At 35.7% G+C, this 15562-nt stretch overlaps 1 protein-coding gene across 1 annotated transcript; it reads right to left on the reverse strand.

Annotated features, from left to right (window-relative positions):
- Positions 1–5257: 5257 nt before the first annotated feature.
- On the reverse strand, positions 5258–15371 carry LOC133880208 (probable WRKY transcription factor 12). The gene is made up of 4 exons (XM_062319110.1): positions 14783–15371; positions 14514–14587; positions 13946–14107; positions 5258–5580 (listed from the first exon to the last, which is right to left on the reverse strand). The coding sequence occupies exons 1-4, from the start codon at positions 15077–15079 to the stop codon at positions 5418–5420; spliced, it is 696 nt and encodes a 231-aa protein (XP_062175094.1). The 5' UTR covers positions 15080–15371; the 3' UTR covers positions 5258–5417.
- Positions 15372–15562: the final 191 nt, after the last annotated feature.

Genomic DNA, 15562 nt, shown 5'->3' on the forward strand with positions numbered 1-15562 from the left:
TGATATAAAAAGTTGAATGTTTTGAATTTTACTTCTTCTTCTTCTTTTTTTTTTTTTTTTTAAAAAAAAAAGGAGGAGGATTTGCCAAACAAAGCCTAAGTTCCTTAAAAAAAAAAAAAAAAAAAAAAAAAAAAAATATCTAAAATAGCTTCTACTGCAAGAGGATAAAAAGTAAAAAACATGTTAACATATTAGAGCATTGGCAAAAGTTTCCTTAAATCTCATTTCCTTCTCTATATCTAAAGAAAATTTCTAAAAAATCACTTGAATCGGATTCTCTTGTTTTCCCTAAATTTTTTTTTTATTTTTGACATATCCACACAAAAGGGGGAGGGGGGAGGGAGATTCGAATTAGTGACCTCCGCTTTATGAGGCGTGGTCCCTAGCCGATTGAACTATCTCTTAAGGACTTGTTTTCCCTAAATTAAGGAGATATCAAGGGAGCCAAAAGTTGTATCCTACATTTAGGAAACTAAAAGTGATTCTCTTAGCATTATTTTAATATAAAAAACTTTCTCTTTCCTCTCTCATTCCACTACTATTTATTTAAAACAACATTTAAATGATTTCTCTTTTATCTCTCATTCTCTTATCATTTAATTTAAATAATATTTAAATGATATAGGAAAAGAACGAAGAAAGATATTGCGGAGGAGCATTGCTTCTGCTAGGACTCTGTTGAAGGAAGGGTTAATATGGCGAATTGGGAGTGGGTTAGAGGTCAATATCTGGGGGGACAAATGGCTCCCATCTCCTACTACTTATACCATCCAATCTCCACGACGGCTGCTTCCAACAAATACCAAAGTAATAGAACTCATAGACCAAGGCACCAAATGGTGGAATTGGCCTCTACTCCATACACTCTTTCTGACGGAGGAAGTCGAGGTTATTTTGAGAATCCCACTAAGCAGGTATGGCCAAAAAGATGTTCTAATATGGAGGGGTTTAACCACAAGTGAGTTCATCGTGCGAAGTGCTTACCATATGGAACAAGATAGACTCGAGAGACAAGGCGGGGAAGGTTCAGATGAATACCTTTTGGAAAAGTATCTGGGGCTTGAAGGTGCTAAACCAAGTCAAAATGTTCTTATGGCGGGCTTGTAACAATATTCTCCCCACTTGAGAAAACCTGCATAAGCGAAGCATTATTCAGGATTCCTTATGTGTGTTTTGTAACTTGGAGTGTGAGATGGTAAAACATGCACATACTATGGGACTGCCCGTCGGCTGGAGATGTATGGGGGCATGTGGAAGTAGATCTCAAAAGAGCATATATAGGAATGGGGAATACATATGCTGATGTATTGGAGTATATGTTCGACCGTTGTACAAGAGAATAGATGGAGCTCCATGCAGAGATTGCTAGGCGAATCTAGTTTAAGAGAAATGATGTGGTTCATTGGGGGGGGGAGGGGGGGGGGGGGGGGGGGGGGGGGGGGGGGGGGGTTAAAGGAAGCGGCTCAATCCTTAAAAGATTACAGGGGCGCTAATGTAAAAGATTTGGCTCGTAAATCGACTTTGGGGGCAATCGTCTCTAGACAATGGAGCCCCCCACCGGCTGGAACATATAAAGTCAACTAAGATGTTGCCATCGACTCCAAAACCAGACATATGGGAGTTGGCATCCTTGTGAGAGATTTTGAGGGCCGAGTACATGCAGTAACTAGCCACAACCTATGTGCTGTGCAAGATCCAGTGGTGACGGAAGCAAATGCAGCTTTGAGGGCGGTGAAATTTAGTAGAAATTGGGTTTGCAAAGGATCATCTCGGAAGGGGACTCTTTACAAGTGGTCAATACCCTTAAAGCCGAAGGTCTCAATTGGAGCATCTACAGACAAATAGTGGAGGATGCAAAAGGAGTGCTTCGGACATCTCTAAGTTGGTAGGTCTATCAGACTAAAAGAGAGAGCAATTTGGGTGCTCATGGCCTTGCTAAGGAAGCCGTTCATCATGTCATAGATAGAGTATGGATAGATAGCATTCTTGAGAGTATCCGTGATATTGTATTATTAGAGTAACAGTGTCTGATTTTTAGAGCTTAATGCTCTATTTTCTTCAGATTTATTAATAAGTATAAAAGTTGTTCAAAAAATAAAATAAAATTGTAGAGTACATTTAAATAAAAAAACAAAATATAATTTTATTCCCTGAAATAAAAAAAAGTTTAAAAAATCTACGTTGCATGTATTATTTTGTTATTCGCGCCTCATTAGAGGCTTACTTCCTCGAGCCTAACGCTTCTCAGTCCCATTAATTCTTCTGACTTTTCTCTTCTTCACACAAGGCAGTCTTTCGGGCCTCACTCCCTTGACCAAGTGATAACTTGGTACTATAGTAGAAATAAAAAACTTGGTACATCAATTCATAGGTGCTGATTTTGATTAGAAATAAATTTTCTGCAATGGTGGTGTAGGTGAGATGTGGGGCGCACGTTAGAGTGGGGGAAAAGGAAAGCGTGAAGAACGAAAATTCAATGGGGAAAAGAAGTTTAACCTAAGTGTGGTAGAGAAGGGTCACAGATCGATATTATAGCTGATGAAAAAAAAAGCAATGCAGATGAGAGCGGAAATGGCTTGCCAAGCAGGCCCTAAGACAATGGACATGAAGGGTCGATCTGTTTAGTTTATAAAATAAACTTTTAGAATGAAACGACTATTCTTATAAAATAATTATTCTTTAATTTAGTAGGCCGGGATTTATTGCTAACCAGCAGTAAGCTTCTTTGAAGGGAATAAGTCCATTAAAAGAAGCCTAGCTACTTGTTATTTAACGAATATGGGCCATTCGGCCTTCTTCTGACTCAGAGAAAGGATATGGCCTTGATTCATCGAAGTGAAGTGGGATTCTTTGTCGTTGTCCAAACCAATATATATATATATATGTTAGTGGTTGGAGATTTTTGACAATCTAATTTTTTTATTTTATTTTTTTAAAAAAAACTTTATAAAATAAATTATTTTATATACCATGGTCCTGTTGACGACCTTTTTCAGTTTTCACCATCTAAATGGCTATATAATTAGCTTTCTACTTTAGTACTTTTTATATTTATGTATTTATTTATTTACGTTGATTCCGAGTACTCTTCATACAAAAAAATTCTGATATCCCCTGCATGCAACTCTTTTATCTATATACAAGGAATTTAGCAGTCATGGTAGGAGTGGAAAGTTTTGCTAGACAGAATATTGATTCTAGACGATATGCATGATGATGAAGATTAGAACTGATCGAGTTCGTGCATGGATAATGCCACATATATAGATGCTTGGCTTTAACATGCTCCAAGCAAAACGGTGGACTTTCATGTAGTACTGATCATCAGTTATCCAAGAAATTGTATGGATAGTTTGGGTAGGCTTCTGCAGATATTACCTTCATTTACTATCAAATGGAAAGATGCTACTTTGATATTTACAGTATCGAGGATTTAAAGTTGGTATATTTAACAATGTACATTATGTCAATATTGATACGTTTTTATTTATTAATTTTTTTAAAAATAATATGGTATTATATACACCGTTAGATGTACAAACCTTAGATCTCATTTGGTTTGCAGAATAAGTATTCTATTGAAAAATGGAATAGTTATTAAGAATGAAAGGAAATTGAATGAAATATATACTTATTCCTACACTTTAGTTTGAAGACAATACATATACTTTAATTGAAATCGAATCAAAATTACTGAAAAACCCAACATTATTTCTTATTTTTATTTTTTTTTAAAACTCAAATAAAAAAAGAAGAGGAAGAAGAAAGTGAATAGTACTAAGGGTGAAAATGCAGGCGGATAACAATCACCCGCATCCGCTATCTGCACATGCGGTACAAATATCCGTATATGCAGATGTAGATAGCGCTTTTATTGAATACGGATGCGATTAATAACCCCATCCGCATTCTCTTTATATATATTCACTAAAATGACATCGTTTTGAATTTGGTAAGTTTAAAACCTTTATGTTATGTTAGGTTTTTCACTATTATTTCAAAGTCATATCTCACTGCGCGCATTTTTTTTTTTTTTTTTTTTTCGGTAATCCAAATCCTAATTACTCTATGAGAAAATGACCTTGTATGACTGATAATCGTGAATTGGGTAACAAATGACATCTTAATTTATTTAAATTTGCATATAGTAATAACCACATTATTTAATCTTGTATATAGATTTAGATAGTAATTCAAAATGTCTATTATCTCATATGCAAATAGCGGATAATAACCGCAATAATCACGTGGATGTAGATAACAATCATATAATGAGGATGCGAATATCTAAAAGTGATTATCGCATTTTGCGGATGCGGATATATTTAATGACCACATCTGGATTTTCACCCCTAGTGAATACTAGTAGGTGGCCGACCACCCGAATGGGTGGTTGCTCACCCCCGATGAGGCTTGGGGTTGGTTGCACCAACCCAACTCCATCTGTTGCTGGCCGACCATGGGTAGTCAGCCAACCACAATATTCACATAGGTTTTTATTTTTTTTTAAAAAAATAAAAATATAGTTATTCCTTTAGAAATAGCTATTCCTTTCATAAAAATGAGAGAAATATATATTTCTTGTTAAGGATATGATCCCTACCTTATCAATCAAGGGAACCAGTCGAGAGAATCATGCAGCTAGCACATAATGCTGCAGATGATGAGAAGAAGCAATCTCCAGCTCATGGTGCATATAAGGAAAGCTATGCAGCAAATCATGCTGCATGCAATCAATACACGCTGCTTGATTATCACTCTAAGTCCTAGAAGGAAAGTGCAGCAAATGCATGCTACCACACAAGGCAAGAACACAATCATAGTAATGGGACCGGAGATTCGGCCTAAATAGAAACATCTCAATCATCATTGATTTGATGAATTGTAATCATCAATCTTTTCCATTTTCTGTACATCTTAATACTTGTATATATTGTGATAGATATCACATTGTAATGAATCATTCAGAGAGTTGAAATAATATTGCACCTTCCATATTCAAACTTTTCTCTTCGTAAATGAATAGTTATTTTAATAAAGGAACAGACCCTACCAAATAAGAATTGTCATTTCATTTCAGAGGTCTATTAAGCGAATCAAACAAGACCTAAATCCTGATAATAAAATAGATACATTCTAAAGAGGAGTTTCTGGTCATGAAGAAGCATCATAATTATATATATAGTATCCATATAAATATGGACTAGCACTTTCTAGCGGCCTAATATTAATATGAGAGAATTTTTTATTTTTATCTTTTTTTCAAGTTGATATAAATTAACTTGAACAATAAATAAATATGTTGAGAATCCCTCAAAATCATATTGACAAAATAGTAATGTGACAAGCTGATGCATTCCATTCATTACAACAACAACGTACGTCTGTCTTTAGTTCTCTGTCTGATCGATCAGCCATCAGAAAGATGTAAAGCATTCATGTTCAGATGAGTTCGAGTCGTCACATGGAGAGTGGTTGTGTCTACCTTCATAGGTTGTTATCACCATTCGACAATCCTCTGACAATCTTTCAACTCTCTTCTTCACCCGACAGTTGTTATGGGTACATCGGTAATAACTTCTGTCATTAGTGCCAAAAAAAAAAAAAAACCCTTTAATCTTTTTTTTTCTTTTAAAAAGAAATTAATAAGTAAGAATTTATTGGAAAAAAAAATAATAACAACAAAAAAAAAATCTACAAATAATCCCTCAGAAACACCATAGTTAACCTACGATGCCTACCTACACAAACAGTGCCTGCAAGGAGGCAATCAAACAAGTAAGTTTTATGTTGTGCACAACTATTGTGCATGGGGCATTTCTCTAAAGCAAATATTTTGGCAAGAATAATGTTATTCTTTAAATTTATTTCATATCGATTAATGTAGTATATTTTAATTGATTTTTTTTTTTTTCTTTAAGTAACTGTCATGAGAAGTCACTTAAAACACGCTACGTCAACCGGTATAAAATGAGTGTGAAAAATAGTATTACTTTTTTTGACCAACGTCGTGTTAGTGTGCTAGCACTTAAAATGATACATGAAAATGACGGAAAAACATGTTAATAAATTCTTAGAATAATAAATAAACATACTTGTAATGAAAGTACAAACTATTTATTGAGCAAACACTAAACATACAATCAAATGATCAATTGTATCATTTTCTAGTGATTCATGAAAGTACAAACTTGTCATGAATCACGATCTTTATATATATTATTATTATTCAGATAAAAGTACTGAACGATCGAGAAGAATTCGAGGGAAGATGGGTTTCTAGGGAAAATTGTTTCTATTTGTAGGGAAGATGGGTCAAGGACGGATGAGTCTGCATGCTGAGGTTAGTGACACTATTTTGAATTATTTTCAGAGGCTGTTTGGGGTATCAGAGAGGTCTCATCCTATTGATATGCAGGTTCTTGAGGTGACTCTTCCTCGTAGAATTCCTCATACACAGTATGAAGATTTTGCTAAGGATGTTTCTGAGGAGAAAAATAAATTTGTATTGTTCTCTTTAAACAGAAACAAAGCTCCTAGTCCGAATGGTTTTAATGCTCATTTCTTTAAGAAGTCTTGGAACATATATAGTTGGTCAGGGGTCATTGCGGCGATGAGGTTTTGGCTCAAGTTATTTAAGCTGGTTAGAAAGGCTAACTCGATCTACTGCCATAGCCTTGCTTCCGAAGGTTTCTAACCCTCCCCATTTGAAAGACTTTAGGCCTATATCTTGTTGTAATGTGATCTAGTTATAAGTGCATTACTAAGGTGTTGGCTAATCATCTTTGGACGACTGTTCTTAGTGACATTGTTAGGAAGCAGTAAACAACTTTTATTAGCAGTAGGAGGATTGGAGACAATATCCTTATGGCCTAGGAACTTTTGAGAGACTATCATAGAGATAAAGTAGAGGTCTTAGACTCATGGGCAAGGTGACTATTTGTCGCCTTATTTGTTTGTTTTGGTGATGGAAGCTTTCTCAGGGCTTATGGAGAGTATGACTAAGAGAGCCCAATTTCATTTCTATTGGAGATGCCATAAGGTAAAAATATTCCATCTATGTTTTTTTGATGACCTTCTTATCCTATGCAAGGGCGAGTTAAATTCCGTCGCTATGGTCAAGAAGTGTTTCAATCAGTTGAGGGATATGTCAGGGTTTTGCTAACCCTAATAAGAGCTGTTTGTTTACTTGTGGAATTGCAGGGCCTCTTAAGAATCATTTTTTGTGTGTGGGTATTTTGGGGTGTTAGGAAGGTAAGCTCCTTGTGAGGTATTCGGGAGTTCCCCTTATTTCTTCTTGGTTGAAGAAGACTGATTGTGTGGTGTTAAGTGAGAGAATTGGTTCCAAGGCTAAGAGTTGGGCAAGCAATTAAAGCCCTAGCCTCTCTTATGTAGGGAGACTTCAGTTGATTATTTCATTTCTTTTTGCCATGCAAGTGTATTGGTTTTCTCTTTTTGTACTTCCTAAAGGTGTCATCATCCAAGTGGAGCAGATTCTTAGGTCTTTCTTATGAAAGGGAGGCGAGCTTAGTAATTTAAGGGCTAAAGTGGCTTGAAATTATTTTGTCTTCATAAGAAAGAAGGTGGGTTGGGTGTTAAAAACTTGGAGATGTGGAATAAAGTAGCTACGTTGAAACATGTGTGGCTATATTCTAATAACGACAACTCCATCTGGTCAAGTTGGGTTAACTATAATTGTAATAATTCAGGAAAGAGTGCTAGCCATATCTGCGTTATCATCTCAAAATGACTAGTCAATTTGGAGGTTCCCTAAAATCATTTATAAAGCCCAGTTTCACATAGTAAGTAAGTAATGTGTGACTTAACATCCATGAGTGTCTTTACAAACCACCGACTCTATGTAGGTTACTCATTTTCCCAATATGAGACCAGAGTGTTTCAAACTCTCCCCTTAAACCCCTAATATCCTCATCAAGGCCACATCATGCAGTTTTCCAGTACCACATGACGTTACTAGGTGGCTCTGATACAATATGTAATGAGCTAAAAAAAAGCGTTAGTTATATATGCGCTATCACCCTAAAAAGACTACTTAATTTGGAGTTTCTCTAAAATCACTTGTAAAACCTAGTTTCATATAATAAGAAATGTGAGATTTAACACCCATGAGTGTCTTTACAAACTGCTCACTCTATGTGGGCTACTCATCTTTCCAATATAAGACCGGGATGTTACAAACTCTTCCTTTAAACCCCTGAAGTCCTCCATAGGACCACGTCATGCAATGCTCTAGTACCACTTGTTGTTATTAGGTGGCTTTAATACCATTTGGAACGAGCTTGTAAAAAGTGCTAGCACATCTGTGCGATCACTCCAAAATGACTAGTCAATTTAGAGCTTTCTTAGAATCCCTTATAAAGCCTAGTTTCATCCAGTAAGTAACCAATGTAGCACTTAACACTCATAAGTGTCTTTACAAATTACTCACTCTATGTGGACTACTCATTTTTTCAATATGAGGCCGATGTGGTATACTAATTTTCTCAAAAATAGATGTTTTTGAGATGTGGACACACCTAAGGATTGCTCTTGGTCTTGGAAGAATATTTTGAACCTTAGAAGCGCTATTCGGGATAAGATGTCTTTGGTTGATATGGTTCCTAGTTGTGCTTTCTCAGTTAAGCAAACTTGAGAGATCGCAACCCTCATATGTTCTAGTACAAGATAGTATGGCATGGTAAAATTATTCATCCTCCTCTTTTATTTGTTTGGCTTGCAATCAGAAGAAGATCGTATATTCGAGATAGATTGGTTGCAATTGGCTTACTTTAAGGGATGTAATGTGTTTTATGTGGGTTGGGTGAAGAGAATATCGATTATCCCTTTGTTTGCTGCCCTTTTTCAGAAAGTATTTGGTTTAATCTTTGGTATAGATGTAATATTCATTGGGCTTGTAAGAGCTGGGATGATTTTATTCGGTGGATGGCCTCTCAATTTAGGGGCAAATATTTTCTCTCCATTGTTGTGAGAATTATGGTAGTTGCTATAGTGCATGCTCTACAGCGTGAGAGAAATGCTAGATTTGTTCCAAAGGATAAACATAGATCCAGGTGCATTCTTTTGGAGATTTTGTTTTGGGTTAGATTCAAAGTCAACTCCTTAATTTAAAAGTGTTTGTGATTCTTCTAGTAATTGCTTTTTAGTTGGGTCTTGGTTTTTATTTATTTATTTATTTTTATGTAATCTTTTAGCTTCACTTGCCCTTTTGCTTCCTTGTAGGCACTTGTTAGTGCGGGCCCCCTCTTGCTTTTGGCCGTCTTGTTTTTTAGGGTTGTCTGTGTATCCTTTATGTTCTTGTTGAGTTCTTTTAATTAATAAGTTCTTTACTTATCCCCCCCCAAAAAAAGAGAGTGTAATTTCCCCTTAATTGAAATATGGGGTAAATTGCGGAGTCAGATTCGAACTCAGAATTTCTGCTATGATATCATGTTAAATACTCATTTATCTCAAATTAAAGCTTAAGCTGATAGGAAATGGTAGAATTTCTGCTATGATTTAGTGCAAGGGAGGGGTTCAAGTATCATCCTAGGTGCTCTAAGTTAAGGCTTACTCACCTTTGTTTTGCGGATGACTTACTCATTTTTTCGGAAGCTAATTTGTCATCTATTGCTGTCATTAAGAATGCACTGCTGGAGTTTGAACAGATTTCAGGTTTGAAGGCAAACCCCTCTAAAAGTTCACTGTTCTGTGCTGGAGTTTCTGATGGAATGAGGGCACTCTTGCTTGAAGATCTGTAGATGAAGGAAGGACTTCTCCCGGTCAGATATCTTGGGATCCCTCTGATTTCCTCAAAGCTATCAGCTGGGGATTGTAAGGCTCTTGTTGATAGAATTACAGGCAAGATTAACTCTTGGACTTCCAAAAAACTTTCTTTTGCGGGTCGGTTGCAGTTGTTGTCTTCTGTGCTTTTTAGTCTCCAAGTATACTGGTCGAGTATCTTTATCCTTCCTAAGAAGATTCTCAAGGATATAAGCCAAGTTTTTAACCGGTTTCTTTGGAATGGTGGGGTTGAGGATAATGCAAAGGCAAAAGTGGCTTGGAAGGATGTTTGTTTTCCTAAGAAGGAGGGAGGTTTGGGATTGAAAGACTTGGAGTCCTGGAACATCTCAGCAATTATGAGACATATATGGGTGATGTTTGCTCGGTCTGGCTCTTTGTGGGTGGCTTGGGTGCAAGCCTATTTGTTGAAGGGGAAGAGTTTCTGGAATGTTTCTACCCCTCAAAATGGTTCATGGTGTTGGAGAAAGCTCCTCAAATTTCGACATTTGGCTAGAGGTTTGATCCGATTTGAGGTGGGTACTGGAGAAAATATCCATTTATGGATGGATAACTGGCATCCTTTTGGTCCCTTAGTGGAGAAGTTTGGCTTCAGAATTGTGTATGATTCTTGTAGCAATTTGGAGGCCAAATTAAGTTCTGTCTTGAAGGATGGTATATGGTGTTGGAGACCGGCTCGCTCTGAAGATCTTGTAGAAATTCAAACTAAACTTCCTGAAGTGCACTTGGGTATTGTTGATTCTCCTGTTTGGACTATCTCCCGTTCTGGTGTTTATGTTAGTGCAGATACATGGAACCACTTCCGAATTAAGAGAAGCTGTGTCAACTGGTGGCCTTTGGTTTGGCACTCTTACTCCATCTATAAGCAGGCTTTTATTCTTTGGTTGGTGTTTAAGAATAGACTTACAACTGGAGATCGAATGCTTGCATGGGGGTATAAGGGAGACACTGCTTGTGTATTTTGTCGGAATGGTACAGAGAGTAGAAATCACCTTTTTTTGTTGTTGTGGGTTTTCTTCTCGCTTATGGTGAACTTGTATGGAACGGTGTAATATACCAAATCCTCCAAATGATTGGGAGGATATTCTTGAGGAAGGGTGTCGAAGTTGGAAGACGAAGGCCATGAGAGGGGTTCTTTGTCGGTTGGTACTAAGTGCCACTGTTTATGAAATTTGGAAGGCTCGTAATGCTATTCGGCATGGAGGACAGATCAACACTGAAGAACAGATATTGAAATCTATTATTTGGGAAGTCCGGTATAGAGTTTCAGGGAAGAGAAGTTTTAAGAAGAATCTGGAAAATATTAGTTTGTGTTTGAACTGGAACATTGATGTTAATGTTTTGGTTTAATCTGGTTGTTAGTTGGTAGATGAGTTTACAGAGGTTTCTTCTGTTTTGTTTGTGGTTTAATTGGTTTTGTCGGTGTTTGTACAGTACTATTCTTTTTGTTAATATCAATTTCTACTTATTCATCAAAAAAAAAAAAAAGAAAAAAAAAAGGAAATGGTAGATTTACTAATTTAATTAATATTATAGCAAGTTCTTACATGCATGTGAAAATCTGCTAGTGCATGCTTTCATGCATACGTCTCTAATGCCATGAGAGCTACCTCATGCATGTAAACACAAGCTTTCATGGCTTGTGAAGAGTATATATAAGTTTTACTATTTAGTTTGTAAGGGGAAGATAAGCCATACCTGAACCGAAGAAAAAAGTACTTCATATTTATGCAGAAAGCAAGAAGTAACCAAACAATAACCTTTTCAACACCCTAGCATGTCCCGCTATTGCGAGGGCAATTTCTCACGTTGTTGTAAAGGTGTTGGGTTCGATCTAGCTTGTTAAGTTCCTTCATATTATCTCCAACAACATATATTGCATGTCCATAATTTTTATTTTAGAAATTAAAGGAAGTTAATTAAAATTGAACCGTATGTGCTTTAAAGCTTAATTGTTGACATGATATACATGCATGATAATAGCTAGGCGTATATATTCATATTGAAAAAAAGTTATTTTATGTTCACCAAAGTCCTAAACCTTCGTTTTAGCAATACTTTATTATATTTTATTAACTCGGTAGTAATTTTAATTAATGCAGTAAATCATTAATCATTTAAGAAGCTCACACACACACACACACACACACACACACACACACACACACACACACACACACACACACACACACACACACACACACACACACACACAGAGATATATAGCAAGCAAACATACAGATATATAGCAAGCAAACATTCATATCTTCTATGCATTTTCAATATAGATGAATATACATGAATCCAAAACACAATAGCAGTCGAGGAAGGTGATTAATATTAATTGTTGCCATAATTAAGGACCATGATCTGGGGTTCAAATAGCCAAAAAAGATGAAAACAACAAAACAACCAATGCAATCGGACAATTAAAAACATGCTAATGGTTACTTTGCTATTTCTATGTAATATTTGGTTATAATGATCATGGAGAAGATTACAAGAAGATGGCTCTCGAAACTCTCAAACGCTAATTAATGGGTGTAATTAGGAACTCATCATGTTAAATTACTACTTAATATGCAAAATATTTAACTAAAATGAAGGGTAAATTGTGGAGTCAGTACGTACGTGCTTGAACTCATGACATTTGTTCTAACATCATATAAAACATCACTTATACTAAGAGTTGGGGATGAATGAATTTAATAATTTAATTTATATTCTAATACTTTCTAACCCTAAACCAAAAGTAAGACTCTTATAAATGAGTGCAATTACAAAAGAAATAACCCAAAAGTTGAAGGGTTGAAATTTTTTTATAATGGAGGTATATTCAAGCCACACCATTTCAACAATTATATATAAGTGATCAATACATCCCATATTTATGAATAAATAAGTCATGGCACAGAAGGGTCCTTCACCTTAGGCTTAATATTTTGTTTAAGGAACCATTTCTAAGATGAAAATCACTTTTATGCTTGAACATGAGCTGGTTCTGGAAAACTGTCTTGTCTAATATTACTCCTACGAACTTCAGAAAAACTAATTTAATTAAGAAATATGTGTCTAAAAATTAATACCCACCTATATATATCTTCTCTTTTTGTTTTGTTTTGTTGTTTAGTTTTTGTTTTGTTGCACGAGAAAAGAAGCCTCACGCGGGAGTCTACTACCACTATTCTCTTTTGCTTATTCAATACTGAGAGCAAATGTCAGGACCTTCAAGTACTTATGTACTCATATCGTTTCTACTTTTTATTGGGGGGTAAATTACTGGTGGCCATCGAAGATGTAATGATTAGTTCAGTTCTGATAAAAGACATCGAGAGACTGCGTTAATGCTATTACTGTAAAACCTACTTGCACCGTCTTATTAAATCATGTTTATTTTAAAAGTTTAAGTTAATTAAAATAATATAAGCATATTAATTTAAATTAATATTTTAATACTCTCTTAAATATGGATTTGAACTTATTTTTAATAAGTGAGACCCAACACTTAGAATATACAACTTAAATAAAAGTCATAAATGAACTTTTGTTCTAATTAATACCATTTTAAATTACTATTTATTAAGCTTATAAGACAAAGGGTAGTGAATAAAAAACATTCACAGATCCGGTATAACCATTAAGATTCTTCATATGGCATCCAACAAACCTTGAATCCTTAATTCTAAGTTGTCATGGCTTTTCTATGACATCCGCATTATCTTGAAAGAATCATTTTTATTAATGTTGTTATGGCCTAGCTTGTCATGTGTCATCCCTTTGTCTTGTAATTGAGAAGCATCTTTGCTTAGAAAAATAAAAAATAGAAGAATTGAGAATTAAGCATCTTTATTTTGCATGAATGGGTATTATACTTCATTATGAAAGCATATATATATATATATATATATATATATATATGTTAATTAAGTGCAAAAAGTATGAGAAGTACAGTCCAACATCTCGGTTAATTAAGTGCAAAAAGTATGAGAAGCACAATCCAACATCTCGGTCTTTTTTACTGTAACTTTCTATGAATATGGTGGTTCTACCAAACAAACTCCTACGCCTAAATACCAAAATGCTTTTCATACATAAATTAATTTAATGTTAAATGAGAGCATTAACGGATCAAAGAAAGATCGAGTACCTTGGATGAAGGCTATTCTTGACTACTTTCTGTCCATATTTCCTCCATTTGTAACCATCATCAAGAACATCCACATCACTCCTTGTTTGGAAGCAGAATCTTGGCTCCCTAAGCTTCCTTCTCACCTTCACCTTGCTCTTATCTGAGTTTGAGCTCCTCCACCTGCCAAATTATTCAAACTTCTCAAATTAGTTTTAGACATGTCAAAAGAGAGAGCACAGATTCTAATATATTGGAAGAACAAAAGTGGATCCTCCACTGATGGACTTGAGGATTTTGGTATCAATGTGTATCAAGACTTTTTATGTCAAGTAGTTCCTCCCTGACCACATCCACGAGCGAGCGAGAGAGAGAGAGAGATGTAATGAACAGAAGCATGCTGCAAAGAAACAGAATTAAGCAATCTCTCTTCCGTATATGGCTAGATCTCCTTAGATTCCGTCGAAGTGTTTAAACTATATATAATTTCTTTCACTTGCCTCTTATACGTGCATGTGAGAGAGAGAGAGAGAGAGAGAGAGAGTACCCATATAAAGAGAAAAAAGAAATGAAGTTAGGAGAAAGATACCATGAATTGTTGCCGTCGCTAGCATTACCGGTACAGTTTTCTTCATTGACAGCCTTGGGATCCATTGTTCCGACCTAAATTTTTCCATAAGAGAATATTTAAAACACAAAAAGATGAAGCATATGTAAGTACATAGATATCACAGTAGACAAAAAAAATTAAGAACAGAACATAAAACAAACGAAACCCTCATTAAAGAACAAGGACAAGAGTATTCTTGTTTAATTTTCACTGATCAGGTTTTCTCAAACAGTATACTCTAAAACAACCTGGTCATTATTGTTCCAAGAAGATCTAGAAACGAGGTCGTTATGGCTGAACCCCATGGTGGTGGGGTTTGTGTTGGACGTGGTGCCGGTGGTGGCGGTAGTGGCGGTGGTGGAGGTGCCGCCGCCGCTGAGCGGTTGAGACATCTGAGAAGACTGCGAGGGAGCCAAGAAGCTTAAAACCTGGTTATCTTCAAATTGTACAAATCCCATCTCGTGGATCGCTTGTGGAGTGTTTGAGAAAGAAACTTGAAGCTCATAATTTGGAGCTCCTCTTTCTTCTTGATCCATTGTTTTCATATACAGATGAAGAAACTCTTGTTTTTCTTTCCTCTTTCTCGTTGATATCTTTGGTGCATGTAGCCCGTACAAACTGTTGGTGTAGTAAAGGTCTTTAATTTTGTGCTTCAAACACGGTGTAATTTTGGTCAACTAGTAAACGCTAAATAGAATGTTTCTTGGAAAAATATTCCTTCCCATCTTCTTAAGGTTGTCTACAGAGAGTCTACACAAAACTGCACATTCTTTTCTCTCTCTCTTATCTCTCTCTCTCTCTCTCTCTCTGTCCCTCTCTCTCTCTCTCTCTCTCTCTCTAGATGATGAGAGACACATGCACAGTACTAACAATTTCTCAAGGGAATGTATGTTTTGTACTAGTACTTCAAGGACTAGGACACATCAAAATTTTATTATTGATAATGAACGAGTGTTTTTTTTTTTTTGTGAGTATTAACAATTTATTAGGTGAGCCTCAAATTATTTATAGAAAATTATTGTGAGTAT

This window comes from Alnus glutinosa, chromosome 10 (genome assembly GCF_958979055.1).
Source record: "Alnus glutinosa chromosome 10, dhAlnGlut1.1, whole genome shotgun sequence".
NCBI lineage: Eukaryota > Viridiplantae > Streptophyta > Magnoliopsida > Fagales > Betulaceae > Alnus > Alnus glutinosa.